Source organism: Salmo salar, chromosome 03, assembly GCF_965601325.2.
Source record: "Salmo salar chromosome 03, fSalSal1, whole genome shotgun sequence".
In the NCBI taxonomy this organism is placed as follows: Eukaryota; Metazoa; Chordata; class Actinopteri; order Salmoniformes; family Salmonidae; genus Salmo; species Salmo salar.
In genome coordinates this window covers 50214162-50233663 of record NC_138293.1, presented here as the reverse complement: position 1 = coordinate 50233663, position 19502 = coordinate 50214162, and the positions used below count along the sequence as shown (strand labels likewise).

The 19502-nt window shown below is 44.3% G+C and overlaps 1 protein-coding gene across 9 annotated transcripts in view; it reads right to left on the bottom strand.

Annotated features, from left to right (window-relative positions):
- The window catches only part of LOC106600628 (zinc fingers and homeoboxes protein 3), a 46613-nt gene that overhangs the window by 5221 nt on the left and 21890 nt on the right, over positions 1-19502 (bottom strand). For 8 of the 9 annotated variants that reach the window (XR_006769144.2, XR_006769145.2, XR_001327861.3 and 5 more), the window contains exons 2-6: positions 5986-6020; positions 3823-4937; positions 3533-3646; positions 1659-3311; positions 594-1463 (exon numbers count right to left, since the gene is read on the bottom strand). Coding sequence is in view for 5 of the 9 variants with exons in the window: in XM_014192122.3 (XP_014047597.2) it covers positions 594-1463; positions 1659-3311; positions 3533-3646; positions 3823-4614 (3429 nt within the window). In the remaining 4 variants the exon portion in view is untranslated. The remainder of the gene's footprint in view (positions 1-593; positions 1464-1658; positions 3312-3532; positions 3647-3822; positions 4938-5985; positions 6021-19502) is intronic. The other variant, XM_014192124.3, reaches the window with a different exon arrangement.

Sequence of the window (19502 nt, the reverse complement as noted above, 5' to 3'; positions counted from 1 at the left end):
ACATTTAGTTTTTTGCCCTAGCACTATACAGCTGATTTAAATAAAAAACTCATCATCAAGCTTTGATAATTTGATCAACTGTGTAGTGTTAGGGCAAAAACTAAAACATACCCTTGGGGTCTCGAGGACCGAGTTTGGAAAACGCTGCCCTACTAACTGCTATTTCACTTCTCAATAATCATGCAAATACCGCACGAGTAGGCTACCTAGCTGGTGGAACAGCTCTGGGCAGCCGAACGTTTTAGGCTCACTATTATTCCTTGCATGTCGATTGTGTACAACATGATATCTGCATGTAGCCTTACACCCCTCCTGGAAAAAAAGGGGTGTAAGGCTACATGCAGATAGACATGTTGACCATGTCTTTAGCATTGATTTAATTTTGTATTTATTGTAGTAGGGGGAAGCGGCAGCGGAGCACTGAGCAGAAGCTACGTTGGCAGCGGAATAAATAACTATGTAAAAAGAAAATCCTGCGCATGTGCAGAAATATCCGTATCATTAGCCACGGCAAGTCGGGTTCTAGAAAATCCAGAACAGCAGCCACTCTGTAATATAAAAAATCTTGATCCGAGATAATGGGAGAGTCGTACCTGTTCCTCCTCCAGACTCCCATGAGCCTCCAGATGGGCCTTTAGAATCTGAGTGTCTCCCCTCTGGAAGTCCTCTTCCAGGACCATGGTCTGGTAGGCCTCTAGCCACTTCAGCTGGCCGTTCTTCTGCACGTAGCGACAGTCACCAAACCAGCGCACCACCTCGGGCCTGGGCAGCCCCGTGGAAGAAATCAGCTCGTCATATTGGACCGCACTGGGCCACTGGGTCCGGGAAAACACCTGCTTCAGGAGGTGGAGCTGCCCTAACGTCTTCTTGCCCCGGATAGGGGAGTGTTTGGGGGATGTGGAGGGCTTGAGGGCAGGGGTGGAAGATTGTGCTGCTGGTTTTGGGGTTGTAGAGGCAGAGGGTTTGGGTGATGTGGTTGGATTTGGGGTTAGAGATGGAATTGTGGCTGGAACAGGGGTGAGGGTTGGGGCTGGGGAGGGTTCTGGGGTAAGGGTTCGGGGAAATAGGGTAGGCATCGTAGGGCTGTCTGCCTGCCCTGCCTCAGTCTCCATTTTGCCATTGGACTCAGTCACTTTGAGCATCTTCAGGTTGATCTTAATGGGGTTCACCTTCAGCTCTGAGCCTGAACCATCCTCCTTCTGCCTCTCCTCCGCATCCTCCTCATTCTTCACCCCGGCATCATCATTACTCTTACCTCCCACCTCCCCTACATCCATCTCCTCCTCCTCCTCTTCCTCCCTCTCTAACTCCTCTTTCTTCTTCTCAGCAGCGACTCTCTTCCTGCGTTCAGCAAACCAGCTGTGGATCTCTCTGCGGGTCATCTTGGTTTCAGACCGGAGGTGGTCCACCTCCTCTCCGGAGGGGTCAGGGTCCTGGCTGAAACTGGCCTCCAGCGCCCTCACCTGGTGGGGTAGAGAGGAGATTACTGTAGGGTAGATGAGCGTAAGTTTCTCATGTCACAGTGAGCAAATTTGATTGGCAGTAAATACACATTAAAGGGATACTTAACCGATATGAGATTTTAAAAAATCTTATGGAACACTAAGCTATGTGTAGATAAACTAAGTCATAATCATCACAGTCACACCACCACTCACCTGCTGAGGGTCCCTCTCTTTGTAGCGGATGGCTGTGAAGTCTGGGGAGGGGGGTCTGGGGGGCCGTCTGGACGGGGTGGTTGGGGAAGTGGGCATCTGTGAGGGAGGGGAGCTGAGGGCTGCCAACCCCTGCTGTTTTTTTGGGGGGGGTTCATTGGGAGTGGCAGTGTCCAACAGGTCCATGGGGGTACCACTGTTACCACTGGGGGTCCCAGATCGGGTGGTTGCACTAGCCGACCCGGGTGTGGTTGGAGTGCTACCACCACCCTGAACGCCCGTACTTGAACGCCCCCCCTTGAGGTTGCGGAAGTGATAGCGGCGGTCGCTGAACCACTTGCGGACCTCGCGCATGGTCAGGCCGGTGAAGGAGATGAGACGGTCCACCTCCTCCTGGTTGGGGAACTGGTTGTTAGTGAAGCTCTTTTTGAGTGCCCACAGTTGCTCCACTGACTTCTTGTTCTTGTAGAAGCTAGGGTCCAGGAAGGTGTTGGGGAGCGTTCGGGAACTTGGGGTTCCACTGGCAACCGTGCTCCCACTTGGTGCCAGGGAAGAATGTTTGGTGGAGGGGGAAGAAGCCACCTCTGTTTTGGTGGTGGTGGGGTTACTGGTGGTGTTTGTGGAGGTTGTAGGGGGAGGAGTAGCTGTGACTGTGGGACCACAGGTCAGGGTGGTGGTTGATTTGTTGTTGCTCAAGCTGCTGCTGTTAGTATCTTTGCTGCTATTGGGTTTGTTGTCAATGGTGCTTTTGATATCAGCGATGACTCTACTCTCACTGATCATTTTATCAATAGTACTGTTGTGGCTTTTGCTGCCGACATTGCGCCTACTGTCAGTGCTGATGCTTTTAACCATACTGATAGCATTGCTGTTGCTTTTACCATTGAGAATAGCAATAGCAAGATTGATTTTACCATTGGTGTTGATGGCTTTGCCATTGGGATTGCTATGAATGTTGTTCCCTCGGTTGTTGCCAAGGCTAAAGTTAATAACACTAGCATGGCTACTGAAACTACTACTACCACTGCTGATACTACTAGTACTCCCTCCACCATTACTACTACTACTACTGATGTTGCTTCCACTGCTACTGCTCCCCACTGTCCCCCCTGCCATGCTGATCCCCTTATCCGCCACCAGGGCGGCGGCAGGCCGGGCCTGCACCATAGGCCGGGCCGCAGCTTGATGCTTGGGTGTGACCGCCAGGGCCATGGGGGCACTGCTGACCTGGATGCTATTGGCCATCATGGGCTGGGTGACAATCACCCCTCCCTGGCCCACCAGAGAGCTCTGGAGGATGTGAGGGATCCCCGTAGGACCCAGAGAGGCAGGCAGGACCGTGATGGTATGCTGGGCCTGGGTCTGGCCACGGTGTAGTGTCTGGTGCTGGGTGCTAGGTGGCGCAGTCTGTATGATGGTGTTGAACATCTTCCTCCTGGCCTCCTCAATCTCTTCTGGAGACCAGCTAATGCCCTGCTTGAGTCTCTGGGCGGTGAACCAGATTTTGATCTGCTCCTCTGGGAACTTGGTAACCACGGTGAGGTAGCAGAGCTCTGCCTTGGTGGGGTAGGGGAACTTACTGAAGGATGTCTTGAGGAAGGAGGACGAGTCCATGGAGGCATTGTAGGTTGGGATACTGCTCAGAGGGATCATCACCTGGACCACAGAAGGTAGAAACATATTTTATGTAGTACCAAAATCGTAATTACAGAATTTACACTACTTCATGGAACTATTTCATATGAAACAGGAGAAGATTTACACTCAGCTCAAAAGACACTAAAAAACATGTATTTGTAATAATGTGTACCTACACTGCCTATAAAGTCTTCATATAAAGTGGGACCAACACAATTTAATCAAAGGGGGAATTGTACCTTGGGCATGTTCTTGGAGGAGGTGGAGTAAGAGGAGGTGGAGGAGAAAGCTGAGGAGACAGTGATGGGAGCTGTCTGATGGTGAAAGTTCCTGTTCTGGATCACGGACACAACCTGGTTCAGAGAATAGAAAAAAAACTTTGAATTGCATTCAACTCCCTGAGGGAAGATGTACACATTCTGGCAAAGTAATTAAATAAAACATTGAACCAAATAAGTTCAATAATTCTCATTTGCAGTAATGAACTTACCAGTACCCGAAACGCAGCAAAAATGTATGTACTAAGTACCTGTGTGATGGCGGTCTTGAGCATGGGCAGAGCCCCCGAGTCGTTCACTATCTGAATAGCTGAGGGCAGCGTGACCTTGGTGACCGTCCCATTGTGCACTATGGTAGGGACGTGAGTAACCGTCACTTTGGGGGTCTCTTTTCTCTCGGTCTCTTTGGAGGCAGAGATGGAGAGGGGTGGGGGGTCTGAGGAGGGTTCATCAGGGGAAGAATGGGACACCACAATCCTCTTGGACTCTGACTTGCCCTTCAGCATCCTCATGATGGGGGTCTTGGTGATGGAGATCTCTGTGTCCCTCATTGTCTCTGTCCCTGTGACCAGACTCTGCTCCACCACCAACCTCATGTCCCTCTTCCTCAGCTGTAGGGTGGTGCTCACAGTGCTGAGATGGACCCGAGCGTTGTGCAGGGCCAGGCCCTCGAACTTGGCTGCCGACACCCCACAGTCCATGCACTGGAAGCTGGGGTCAGCTCTGAAGTCCGGGTGGCCACTGTAGACGTGGTCCAGGAACAGGTTGAGGTCCTGGCTCTCAAAGTTACAATGCCTGCATGTGTAGGTGCCGCCCCAGTCTTTGACAATGTCGCCCCCCTCAAGCCTGGAGGACTCAACTGGGGATCGCTCCATCGGGATCTGCCTGTTACCGCCCACGGGGTAGCCTTGGTCCCAGGCCTGGGCTTGTCTGAGGAGGAAAGGAGGGTCTGACAGCCACGAGTCCTGCTCCAGCTCCTCACGGAGGTGAATGGTCTTATTGGGGATGATACAGGGGGTGGTGGACTTCCTCTTGCTGGCCATGGTTGGAGAAGAGGGTGGGAGTTGGTTGTGGTAGCCGACCGAGGAGTACGGGGGTCGGGTTGTGGTTCAGTTGGGGTTGGGGTCCTGATTATAGACAAGCCATTGGGAGGGGAGCGTGGGAGAACATGACCATGAGTTGTTTTCTCACGTCACAGTGTGCGTGTGTGTGTGTGTGTGTGTGTGTGTGTGTGTGTGTGTGTGTGTGTATGCGTGTATGTATGTATGTATGTATGTATGTATGCATGCATGCATGCATGTATGCATGTATGTATGTATGTATGCATGCATGTATGTGTGTTCCTTTCAGGGAGCCAGAGAAGAACCTGCAAATAAGATGAAGAGAAAAAAAAAATTACAAGTTTAATTAATCATACATCATGTATGATTAATTAAACTATGTGCTAAGTCAAAAGTTTGGAGACCTACTCAAAGGGATTTTCTTAATTTTTTTCTATATTGTAGAATAATAGTGAAGACATCAACACTATGAATTAACACATATGGAATCATGTAGTAACCCAAAAAGTATTAAACAAGGGGCAGAACGGCAGATTTTTACCTTGTCAGCTCTGGGATTCGATCCAGCAACCTTCCGGTTACTGGCCCAACACTCTAACCAAAGAAACCACAACTAAACGACACCAATAATAAGAAGAGACTTGCTTGGGCCAAGAAACACGAGCTATGGACATTAGACCGGTGGAATTCTGTCCAAATTAGATTTTTGTTTCCAACCGCCGTGTCTCTGTGAGACACAGAGTAGGTGAGCGAATGAACTCCGCATGTGTGGTTCCCACCATGAAGCATAGAGGAGGTGTGATGGTGTGGGGGTGCTTTGCTAGTGATACTGTCTGTGATTTATTTAGAATTCAAGGCACACTTAACCAACATGGCGACCAGAGCATTCTGCAGCGATACGCCATCCCATCTGGTTTGTGCTTAGTAGGACTATCATTTGTTTTTCAACAGGACAATGACCCAATACACCTCCAGGCTGTGTAAGGGCTATTTTAGGGTGAAGGAGTGCTGCATCAGATGACCTGTCCTCCACAATCACCCGACCTGAATCCAAGTGAGACGGTTTGGGATGAGTTGGACCTCAGAGTGAAGGAAAAGCAGCCAACAAGTGCTCAGCATATGTGGGAACTCCTTCAAGACTGCTGGAAAAGCATTACAGGTGAAGCTGGTTGAGAGAGTGCCAAGAGTGTGCAAAGCTGTCATCAAGGCAAAGGGTGGGTACTTTGAAGAAGCTAAAATATATTTTAATTTGTTTAACACTTTTTTGGTTACTACATGATCCCATATGTGTTATTTCATAGTTCACTATTATTCTACAATGTAGAAAGTAGTAAAACAATTTTTAAAAATTACCTTGAATGAGTATGTGTCCAAACTTTTGATTGATACTGTATAAGACAATGTGGAGAGAGAGAGAAAGAGTACACAGAGAAATCAGTGAGGAAATGCATTCATAAAAATGTGCCCAGAAACACATTTTACACTACACAATGAAATTCCTCCAAGTCATTTAATATTATCTGGTTTGGAGATGTCTTAAATGGTGGTACCATTATCTACTGTATAATATAAACAAACATATTTGATGCCTTCATGTTTTGGTATTCTTGTTTGTCAATATAGTGTGCTGCTTTTAAAATTCAACTCACAAGCCAAGTAACAATGTTTTTATAGGGCTATAGGCCAATGTACAGTATTAGGGCTGACTCCATTTAGTCGACAAGCTGTTGGTCAACAGTGATTTCTTTAGTAGCAAAAAAAAAGTAGCATGGTGTACAAGACATCTGTCTGAGTGGATGATCCATTTGTATTTGTATTTATTATGGATCCCCATTAGTGGCTGCCAAGGCAGCAGCTACTCTTCCTGGGGTCCAGCAAAATTAAGGCAGTTACACAATTTTAAAAACATTACAATACATTCACAGATTTCACAACACAGTGTGCCCTCAGGCCCCAACTCCACCACTACCACATATCTACAATACAAAGTCCACGTGTACGTGTGTGTATAGTGCTTATGTTATCGTGTGTGCATGCATGTGTCTGTGCCTATGTTTGTGTTGCTTCACAGTCCCCGCTGTTCCATAAAGTGTATTTTAAAATCAAATGTTACTGCTTGCATCAGTTACTTGATGTGGAATAGTTCCATGAAGTTATGGCTCTATGTAGTACTGTGCGCCTCCCACAGTCTGTTTTTCACTTGGGGACTGTGAAGAGACCTCTTGTGGCATGTCTTATGGGGTATGCATGGGTGTACGAGCTGTGCACCAGTAGTTCAAACAGACAGCTCGGTGTATTCAACATGTCAATACCTCTCATAAATATAAGTAGTGATAAAGTCAATCTCTCCTCCACTTTGACATGTTAGCTCTCTGTGTACATCCAAGGGCCAGCCATGCTGCCCTGTTCTGAGTCAATTGCAATTTTCCTAAGTCCTTTTTTTGTGGCACCTGACCACACGACTGAACAGTAGTCAAGGTGCGACAAAAGTAGGGCCTATAGGACCTGCCTTGTTGTTAGTGCTGCTCTACCAGATCATATCATGGTAGAGTAGCGCTTTATTATGGACAGACTTCTCCCAATCTTAGCTACTGTTGCATCAATATGTTATGACCATGACAGTTTACAATCTAGGTTTACTCCAAGCAGTTTAGTCTCCTCAACTTGCTCAATTTCCACAATATTTATTACAAGATTTAGTTGAGGTTTAGTGAATGATTTGTTCCAAATACAATGCTTTGCCATTGTGGAGGCAGTGGGGATTGCACAGTCCATCAGTCTAAGACATTTGCTACTGAAAATTAAATATGGTTATATTACATAAGAACAATGGTGCAACACTAATAAAAATTATATTTTATAACAAATGCGCTGCCACCACCATAATTCACCATAGGGATTGTGCCAGGTTTCCTCCAGACGTGACCCTTGGCATTCAGGCCGAAGAGTTCAATCTTGGTTTCATCAGACCAGAGAATCTTGTTTCTCATGGTCTGAAAGTCCTTTAGGTGCCTTTTGGCAAACTCCAAGCGGACTGTCATGTGCCTTTTACTGAGGAGTGGCTTCTGTCTAGCCACTCTACCATAGAGGCCTGATTGGTGGAGTGCTGCAGAGATGGTTGTCCTTCTGGAAGGTTCTCCCATCTCCTCAAAATAAACTCCCGAGCTCTGTCAGAGTGACCACCGGGTTCTTATTAACCTCCCTGACCCAGGCCCTTCTCCCTAGATTGCTCAGTTTGGATGGGCGGCCAGCTCTGGGAAGAGTCTTGGTGGTTCCAAACTTCTTCCATTTAAGAATGATGGAAGCCACTGTATTCTTGGGGACCCTCAATGCTGCAGACATTTTTGGTACCCTTCCCCAGATCTGTGCCTTGACACAATCCTGTTTCGGAGCTCTACGGACAATTATTTTGACCTTGGTTTTTGCTCTGACATGCACGGTCAACTGTGAGACCTTTTATATAGACAGGTTTGCGCTTTTCCAAATCATGTCCAATCAACTGAATTTACCACAGGTAGACTCCAATCAAGAGACATCTAAAAAATGATCAATGGAAACAGGATGCACCTGAGCTCAAGCAAAGGGTCTGAATACTTTTGTAAATAAGGTATTTCTGTTTTAAAGTTGTAATACCTTTGCTAAAATTTCTAAAAACCTGTTTTCACTTTGTCATTATGGGGTATTGTGTATAGATTTCTGAGGATTTGTATTTATTTAATACATTTTAGAATAAGAGTGTAACATAACAAAATGTGGAAAAAGTCAAGGGGCCTGAATACTTTCTGAAGGCACTGTATAGGCTACTGTATCAATCAATCAATCATTCGTTCATGTCATCACGAGTCATTCATGATTTTAAATGCTATTAAACATTTCAGTTTTAAAATAAAGTGAGCCTTGAATAATTAGCTTAAACAATAAACTTCTCCATTTCGGAAATTGCATTCACGACTGAATTAGTTAGATTTTTTTAGTCTTTGCTGCAACAAAGGCTTAGCAAGAAAACTTTACAGACTCCCTGGTATGCTTATAATTAATTCAAATATTGTTTACTTTGTTCCAAAAGGTCAGAAAAAATATATTGTAATCTATACAGCACCTGTTTGGCACACAGCGCTTGCTCCTTAACATTTTCTTGATTTCCAGTATTTTCCACAACTAGTCAAATTTATTCCACACATCTGATTTTCCCTTTACCTCCTGAGCAACCAGTAAACCTTATTTGTCACGTCCTCTGCATCCATTTTGCTGTCACGTGTTACGGTGTTTAGAATTTGTTATAAACAAGTCATTGATGTGATTATGATATGCTATAGGTCAGGTCCCATTGTGCCCTATTTGGACAGGATTAGTTTTACTGGGAGAGGTCAGGAAATGTAATTCTGTGCACAAGCACTAAACACCACATCTGTCATTTTTGTCCCGTCCGAATCTGCCATGTCAGTCATTTTTACATGGCAGGAGAGTAACAATTACAGTAGGGCTGGGCGATATGGCCAAAATATCATATCATATGGTATTTTTCAAATTTTGGACGGTATGACGCTATTTTATGTTTTTGATTAATAAAAGTTCTAAATTTGCTTTATGAGTTGTGTGTGACCATTGGGTGGCAACACATATATTGTAAATTATTTCAAATGGGTCTTTCTCCATTCTGATTGTTTTATACTGTTCAATTCAACCTAAAATAATTTCCTGCATTTTTATCAATTTCTGCATTTCCTGCACTCATTTGAGATCATTTCCACGATGTGAGCAAAAATACTAGGCCTTATTTTAACTAAATGTTGCAATTGCGATATAGATCAAAACACATGGGTGAACTTTTGGAATCATGGAAATATAACGTTTATTATAGTTAGAATATAGATAATAGTGGGCACTTTGAATACAGTGTTGTTTGATATGACAATGAATGAAAATGCCATGGACAAGTTATTGTGACAGGGTAGGAACCAAAGTGATGTTCAGTGTTTCCTAGGGGACCCTATAACCTTTGGCTACATTAAATCTTTATTCATATAGCCAACAAATTCAAGCTTTGCCTATTCCTCCTTGATATAGAAGATACTGTTGCACAAACAACATGCTGATTTAGGCCTCCACCAGCACTGGTATCAGGCTGTATTAGCTCGCTACGTTTGCTCTGACTCAGTACTTTTATTAGTTCGTTTTCTAGCCAGCTAACTAGCATTAGTGGCTAACACGATGTAGCTTTACTTGCTAAGAAATTACAAACTGGCAGTTTGCAAATGTAAGAAACACAAATTAATATTGTAATTATTGAACACTTGTGGATTTATATTAAGATCAAATTGGAAACAACATTGTTGCATGTGCTGCATTGACCATGCAGACTGAACAAAAGTATCTCGTGGTCAAGCAACAAATGCACTCTTGATTGACAGGGGGTGCGACTAGGTCTGTGTGGAAAGCGGCGTGGAGAGAGAGACAGGAGAGACTCGAGTAGCGGAGTAAACTATAAAGATGGACGTTACACACGGCGTATCATATTTATCAAACCAAACATTCAAATACCGTTATAGAAGGTAAAGGAAAAACCCAAACCGGTCCGTGCATCACTACCGGTATATAGTAAAATACGGTACACCGCCCAGCCCTACATTCTAGCTAGAATAACCTACGTTTTTTTGGCGAACTCCAATGTCCTCTGATAATACTAAGTCCCGTGCTAATCGACATCCCTGTGTTTTGAGAGAAGATCCGAGTTTGACAGGTGTTGCTCGCGGTTTTAGCATGAAAACAATAACTTATTCGATAAATTGAACTAAGTGCTGCACATAAGCTATATGCATGACCTAAATGTAGCCTATCAAGTTTCATAGTGAATGCTTTTGTTCATACAGGTTTTGTGCATATGAATTGAATATTGCAAAATGCATCAGTATTGAGCATATTTAATACAACCCTTGCTGTTAATAGATCACAACGCAGCATACAAATGACCTAAACGTTTGAAAATGATAAATTAACTTTCTCATCAATAGCCTTAAAATGCATCTAAACAGGGGCGGAAATCCCGGGGGGGGGACACGACCCCCCCATCCTGGGAAAAATACGACCCCCCCAATATATCACTGAAACATAACTATGTAATTTAAATATTAATAATAGGCAATGAAAGCAATTGTGCTGATTATAGACACTTAATAGCGCGTTTTTAAGTTTCAAAAGATTACGACCCCCCCACCCTTTGCCTCACAATGGTTTGATCCACTGCCAGTTCCTTAGCTTGCTACGTAACTGCCGTGAGTTTCATCCAGTCAATCGCGCACACACACACTAGCTGAATATGCAGAGCTAGCGCGCAAATATTAACTATTAAGCTAGCTAGTACCTATTCCATTTATGTGGCGTCGTCAAAGATGGAATCAGCATGCAGATGATGTAAGTTAGTGCTTCAAAGTCCCTGTGATAAGGTTAGCGATAAACTGAAGTCCAAACTGAACAGAACTACACTCTCATCTACCATTGTCTTAAATATATTTAATGGTCTCGTTGCAAAAGCTAAATTGTCGCAAGGGAACTTTTATTTATTTAATTTCACCTTTATTTAACCCGGGTAGCAAAGATTATAGCAAACACCACTGAAACTGAATTGGTGCTCGCTAGCTTTGCAAATTCAGCTATTGTTGGAAGCCAGCCAATATGAAACAAACTATTAAAATTACAAAAGGTTGCAGCATATGTTGTGTAAATGGTGAACTCATACAGCTGTCAACTCTTGTCATTTTAATCCGTTTCACATTTGCTAGCTACCTTTTAGATTGGATTGCGTCCTACCTGACAGGTCGCTCCTACCAGGTGGCGTGGCGAGAATCTGTCTCCGCACCACGTGCTCTCACCACTGGTGTCCCCCAGGGCTCTGTTCTTGGCCCACTCCTATTCTCGCTATACACCAAGTCACTTGGCTCTGTCATATCCTCACATGGTCTCTCATATCATTGCTATGCAGATGACACACAATTAATCTTCTCCTTTCCCCCTTCTGACAACCAGGTGGCGAATCGCATCTCTGCATGTCTGGCAGACATATCAGTGTGGATGACGGATCACCACCTCAAGCTGAACCTCGGCAAGACGGAGCTGCTCTTCCTCCCGGGGAAGGACTGCCGTTCCATGATCTCGCCATCACGGTTGACAACTCCCTTGTGTCCTCCTCCCAGAGTGCTAAGAGCCTTTGCGTGACCCTGGACAACACCCTGTCGTTCTCCACCAACATCAAGGCGGTGACCCGATCCTGTAGGTTCATGCTCTACAACATTCGCAGAGTACGACCCTGCCTCACACAGGAAGCGGCGCAGGTCCTAATCCAGGCACTTGTCATCTCCCGTCTGGATTATTGCAACTCGCTGTTGGCTGGGCTCCCTGCCTGTGCCATTAAACCCCTACAACTCATCCAGAACGCCGCAGCCCGTCTGGTGTTCAACCTTCCCAAGTTCTCTCACGTCACCCCGCTCCTCCGCTCTCTCCACTGGCTTCCAGTCGAAGCTCGCATCCGCTACAAGACCATGGTGCTTGCCTACGGAGCTGTGAGGGGAACGGCACCTCCGTACCTTCAGGCTCTGATCAGGCCCTACACCCAAACAAGGGCACTCCGTTCATCCACCTCTGGCCTGCTCGCCTCCCTACCTCTGAGGAAGCACAGTTCCCGCTCAGCCCAGTCAAAACTGTTCGCTGCTCTGGCACCCCAATGGTGGAACAAGCTCCCTCACGACGCCAGGACAGCGGAGTCAATCACCACCTTCCGGAGACACCTGAAACCCCACCTCTTCAAGGAATACCTGGGATAGGATAAAGTAATCCTTCTAACCCCCCCCTTAAAAGATTTAGATGCACTATTGTAAAGTGGTTGTTCCACTGGATATTATAAGGTGAATGCACCAATTTGTAAGTCGCTCTGGATAAGAGCGTCTGCTAAATGACTTAAATGTAAATGTAAATGTATTGCTGTTGTGATTAGTTGTGTAGTTTTGGGTACCGGTAGTTAGGAGTACGGCAAACACCTTATTTCTTTGGTTCCTCAATATACATTTACCATATTACAATGTAGGCTATGTGTTACAGCACTACTTTTGGTGTCCCCCTCAGGAATTGCTCTTGAGAAAATGTCCCCTCCAAAGTGGATATCAGATTTTCGCCCCTGCATCTAAACTGCAATTGCACTGTTTAGCGCAAATCTGAAGGCTGGGGGGCATTTAGGACATACTGCGGATTGCTAAAATATCCTAATGATTATGATCACACTTCCACAATTCAATTATTATGGAGACACTATACGAAAGATGGTTTGGTATGGTTTAGAAACTTGGGAACCAAGCTGGAGTTATCAATGTGGCCCTATCACCTGGACATGTTGAAATACTGCATCTTCACGCATAGAATAGAAACCTCCAGGCTTCCGTCATAACAGTCAATTTATTAAGACATTTTTATTTTTATTACAGGGGGCAGTTTGGAAAAAAAACGAACCCCTCCGAATAGTCCTCTGGAATAACGGACATTCTGGAGTAATAATTACATAACCAACGTTCTCCAGTAATACTGGTCCCGTGCAAATAGGTCTTTGGTCACGTGCATGCAAAGCATACATGTGTCACGTAAAGAGAGCAATGGTAAAGGGAATGTTTTTTCTAAACAAATGACGGATTTCAATAACAGAATTTTTCAGTCAGAAATGGCTGTAATTTTGCTGCAGCTTTAGCAACACAGAAGGTGCGATAAACAGTTTGATGTTCTGTGGTGGTCGCTGCAGCAGGGAGGAGAGAGAGACAACGGGGGATAGTCACTCGCTGTCTTTTTTTTATCAAATTAATTGCTGGACGGTTCTCCTCTAGTCATGTGTGTGTCTTAAATATTTAATCAAACATTGTGCTTAAAGCATCAGACAAGCTCAGTGAATATAGTTGATTTGATGATTAAAACACATAGGATGTATCAATATATGAAAAAAAACACGACGAAAGAACAGACTAAGATTGGTCGACTAAGATTTTTTTGACGGGGACAGCCCTACAATATAGTGAACCCCAGTCTTTCCTCGCTCCCCTTCCAGTCTCTCAATCTTCTGTAAAGAGAGCTCCTATCCCATGCCATCCCCTCTCCTCTCCCTTCCCCCACCGCTCACTGTCCTCCTTTCACTTCCCCTCCTTCATACACACTGCACTCTGGACAATTTTAAAACACTGCATGACACAGTTCCACACTTATAGGCTCGCCAAACAATTCACAGCACAAAAGCTTTGTGAACATTTTCAGATCTGTAGCAGGACCTTCACTCTACAGGATTTTGGGAGCCTTCATTTTGGAAAGGTGATATTCGCATTAGGCATGCGGATGGCGCACACATTCACAGACAGACTCAATCTCCTCTCTATAATATCCAAACCTCTACGTAACAACTACACCCCCCCCACTCCTTTCCTTCCCCTCTCCCCAAGAGGCATTGGTGCAGTACTGGAGGACAGCTCTAGGGAAATTACTCCCAACAGCACAAACCTGACAGCACCCACACACACGCAGTCCTTCAGCCCAATGCCAGAGTAACTTCCATCAGCACAATGAATCCCCCAACCCTGTGCAGACGTGTCCACTGTGCACTATAGGTCAGCGCATAATAATCACATTTTCCCTACGCCCATCATGAGGTTGCTACAGCTAAGCCTATGAATAAATGTTTACAACGTAGGTGCACAGGTCGAGAGAAATTTTAATCATCAAGGTGACGGACATTGACACATTCAAAACCGCTTTGCACACATTTTTCAGCATATACAGTTGAAGTCGGAAGTTTACATACACCTTAGCCAACTACATTTAAACTCAGTTCTTCACTATTCCTGACATTTAATCTAAGTAAAGATTCCCTGTCTTAGGTCAGTTAGGATCACCACTTTATTTTAAGAATGTGAAATGTCAGAATAATAGTAGAGAGAATGATTTATTTCAGCTTTTATTTCTTTCATCACATTCCCAGTGGGTCAGAAGTTTGCATACACTAAATTAGTATTTGGTAGCATTGCCTTTACATTGTTTAACTTGGGTAAAACGTTTCAGGTAGCCTTCCACAAGCTTCACACAATAAGTTGGGTGAATTTTGGCCCATTTCTCCTGACAGAGCTGGTGTAACTGGGTCAGTTTTGTAGGCCTCCTTGCTCACACACACTTCTTCAGTCCTGCCCACACATTTTCTATAGGATTGAGGTCAGAGCTTTGTGATGGCCACTTCAATACCTTGACTTTGTTGTACTTAAGCCATTTTGCCACAACTTTGGAAGTATGCTTGGGGTCATTGTCCATTTGGAAGACCCATTTGTGACCATATGTTGCTTCAATATATCCACGTAATTTTCCTTCCACATGATGCCATCTATTTTGTGAAGTGCACCAGTCCCTCCTGCGGCAAAGCACCCCCACAACATGATGCTGCCACCCCCATGCTTCACAGTTGGGATGGTGTTCTACAGCTTGCAAGCCTTCCCCTTTTTCCTCCAAACATAATGATGGTCATTATGACCAAACAGTTCTATTTTTGTGTCATCAGACCAGAGGACATTTCTACAAAAAGTACGACCTTTGTCCCCATGTGCAGTTGCAAACCATAGTCTGTTTTTTTTTATGGCAGTTTTAGAGCAGTGGCTTCTTCCTTGCTGAGCGGCCTTTCAGGTTATGTTGATATAGGACTCGTTTTACTGTGGATATAGATACTTTGTACCTGTTTAATCCAGCATCTTCACAAGGTCCTTTGCTGTTGTTCTGGGATTGATTTGCACTTTTTGCACCAAAGTACGTTCATCTCTAGGAGACAGAATGTGTCTCCTTCCTGAGCGGTATGACGGCTGCGTGGTCTCATGGTGTTTATACTTGCGTACTGTCTGTTTGTTTGTACAGATGAACATGGTACCTTCAGGCATCTGGAAATTGCTCCCAAGGATGAACCTGACTTGTGGAGGTCTACACTTTTTCTTGGCTGATTTCTTTTGATTTTCCCATGATGTCAATGCAAAGAGGCACTGAGTTTGCCTTGAAATACATCCACAGGTACACCTCCAATTGACTCAAATTATGTCAATTAGCCTATCAGAAGCTTCTAAAGCCAATGCATCATTTTCGGGAATTTTCCAAGCTGTTTAAAGGCACAGTCAAGTATGTAAACTTCTGACCCACTGGAATTGTGATACAGTGAATTATAAGTGAAATAATCTGTCTGTAAACAATTGTTGGAAAAATTACTTGTGTCATGCATCCTAACCAACTTTCCAAAACTATAGTTTATTAACCTGTTAGGGCTAGGGAGCAGTATTTGCACGTCCGGATAAAAAAACGTACCTGATTTAATCTGGTTACTACTCCTGCCCAGTAACTAGAATATGCATATAATTGTTTGATTTGGATAGAAAACACCCTAAAGTTTCTAAAACTGTTTGAATGGTATCTGTGAGTATAACAGAACTCATATGGCAGTCAAAACCCTGAGACAAATCCTGACAGGAAACTGAAATCTGATGTGTGGATATCACTTCAAACATTTGTCATTGAAACACACAGGGGCTTGGGATACATTTCGCACTTCCTAAAGCTTCCACTAGATGTCCCCAGTCTTTACAAAGTGGTTTGAGCCTCCTACCATCAAAATTGACTGAAAGAGAGGATGTTTACCTTTGTCACAGGGGATGGGCCATTACCAATGTGATGTCGGCGCCCATGGATACTCTCCCTTTTCGAAACGTTTTGAAAGACAATGCAACCGTCCCAATGGAATATTATTGAAGCCCTGGTTGAAAAAGCCCCTAAAGATTTATGTTATACAACATTTGACATGTTTGAACGAACTTAAATATATATTTTTTGCTCATTCCTGACGACAAGTCAGACGCACACGGTACATTTTCACTAGCCTTCGGAGCGCGCTAACACTATTGGGACATAAATTATTAACTTTTTTGAACAAAACTACATTTGTTATGGACCTGGAATTCCTAGAAGTGCCTTCTGATAAAGATAATCAAAGGTAAGGGATTATTTACAATAGTATTTTTGATGGTTGATCGTTCCAAGATGGCTCCAACATTTACAGCCTAGACTTTTTTTCTGGGCATACCACGTCGTTTATTGCAAAGTGTGATTTCCCAGTAAAGTTATTTTTAAATCTGGCAAAGAGATGGCATTCAAGACATGTTAATCTATAAGTCTTTGAATGACAATATTACATTTTAACAATGTTTTCGAATAGTAATTTTGTAAATTGTAGCGCTGATCATCGGAAGCATTTGAGGGAAAAGTTTTTTCTGAACGTCATGCGCCGATGTAAAATGCTGTTTTTATATATAAATATGAACTTTATCGAACAAAAAATGCATGTGTTGTGTAACATGATGTCCTAGGAGTGTCATCTGATGAAGGTTGTCAAAGGTTAGTGCTGCATTTAGCTGTGTTTTGGGTATTTGTGATGCATGCTAGTTGCTTTGAAAATGGCTGTGTGATTATTTCTGGCTGGGTACTCTGCTGACATAATCTAATGTTTTGCTTTTGCTGTAAAGCCTTTTTGAAATCGGACAACGTGGTTCGATTCAGGAGAGGTGTATCTATAAAACGGTGTAAAATAGTCATATGTTTGAGAAATTGAAGTTATAGCATTTATGAGGTTTTGCATTTAGCGCGACGCGATTCCACTGGCTGTTGATTAGGGTGGGACGCAAGCATCCCACTGGCCCAGACAGGTTTTAACAAGAAATTTGTGGAGTGGTAAAAAAACGAGTTTTAATGACTCCAACCTAAGTGTATGTAAACTTCCGACTTCAACTGTAGCTGACCTGGGGTGTAATCATTAGTCCAACAGTTGCAACAGAGAGTTTCTATTGGACAAATTCAGGTATTTAGTTCCATTTGCTAACACGACCTGGCCAAGATAAAGCATAGCAATTCGACACATACAACTACACAGAGTTAAACATGGAATAAACAAAACATACAGTCAATAATACAGTAGAAAAAAAGAAAACAAAAAGTCTATATACAGTAAGTGCAAATGAGGTAAGATAAGGGAGTTAAGGCAATAAATAGGCCATGGTGGCGAAGTAATTACAATATAGCAATTAAACATTGGAATGGTAGATGTGCAAGTAGAGATACTGGGGAGCAAGATAAATACATAAATACAGTATGGGGATGACGTAGATAGATGGGCTGTTTACAGATGAGCTATGTACAGGTGCAGTGATCTGTGAGCTGCTCTGACAGCTGGTGCTTAAAGCTAGTGAGGGAGATATGAGTCTCCAGCTTCAGTGATTTTTGCAGTTTGTTCCAGTCATTGGCAGCAGAGAACTGGAAGGAAAGGCGATCAAAGGAGGAATTGGCTTTGGGGGTGACCAGTGAGGTAAACCTGCTGGAGCGCGTGCTACGAGTGGGTGTTGCTATGGTGACCAGTGAGCTGAGATAAGGCGGGGCTTTACCTAGCAGAGACTTGTAGATAACCTGTAGCCAGTGGGTTTGGCGACGAGTATGAAGCGAGGGCCAACCAATGAGAGCGTACAGGTCGCAGTGGTGGGCAGTGAATGGGGCTTTGGTGACAAAACGGATGGCACTGTGATAGACTGCGTCCAATTTGTTGAGTAGAGTGTTGGAGGCTATTTTATAGATGACATCGCCAAAGTCGAGGATCGGTAGGATCGTCAGTTTTACAAGGGTATGTTTGGCAGCATGAAAGGAGGCTTTGTTGCAGTATAGGAAGCCAATTCTAGATTTAATTTTGGATTGGAGATGCTTAACGTGAGTCTGGAAGGAGAGTTTACAGTCTAACCAGACACCCAGGTCTTTGTAGTTTTCCACGTATTCTAAGTCAGAGCCATCCAGAGTAGTGATGCTGGACGGGCGGGCAGGTGTGGGCAGTGATCGATTGAAGAGCATGCATTTAGTTTTACTTGCGTTTAAGAGCAGTTGGAGGCCACGGAAGGAGAGTTGTATGTCATTGAAGCTCAGAGGGAGGTTAGTTAACACAGTGTCCAAAGAGGGGCCAGAAGTATACAGAATGGTGTCATCTGCGTAGAGAATCACCAGCAGCAAGAGCGACATCATTGATGTATACAAAGAAGAGAATCGGCCCGAGAATTGAACCCTGTGGCACACCCATAGAGACTGCCAGAGGTCCGGACAACAGGCCCTCCAATTTGACACATTGAACTCTATCAGAGAAGTAGATGGTAAACCAGGCGAGGCAATCATTTGAGAAACCAAAGGCTGTCGAGGCTGCCAATAAGAATGTGGTGATTGACAGAGGCGAAAGCCTTGGCCAGGTCGATGAATACGGCTGCACAGTAATGTCTCTTATCGATGGCGGTTCTGATGTTGTTTAGGACCTTGAGCGTGGCTGAGGTGCACCCATGACCAGCTCTGAAACTAGATTGCATAGCGGAGAAGGTACGGTGGGATTCGAAATGGTCGGTAATCTGTTTGTTAACTTGGCTTTTGAAGACCTTAGAAAGACAGGGTAGGATAGATATAGGTCTGTAGCAGTTAGGGTCTAGAGTGTCACCCCCTTTGAAGAGGGGGATGACTGCGGCAGCTTTCCAATCTTTGGGAATCTCAGACAATACGAAAGAGAGGTTGAACAGGCGTTGCAACAATTTCGGCAGATAATTTTAGAAAGAGAGGGTCCAGATTGTCTAGCCCGGCTGATTTGTAGAGGTCCAGATTTTGCAGCTCTTTCAGAACACCAGCTATCTGGATTTGGGTGAAGGAGAAATGGTGGGGGATTTGGCAGGTTGCTGTAGAGGGTGCCGGGCAGTTGATCGGGGTAGGGGTAGCCAGGTGGAAAGCATGGCCAGCCATAGAGAAATGCTTTTTGAAAT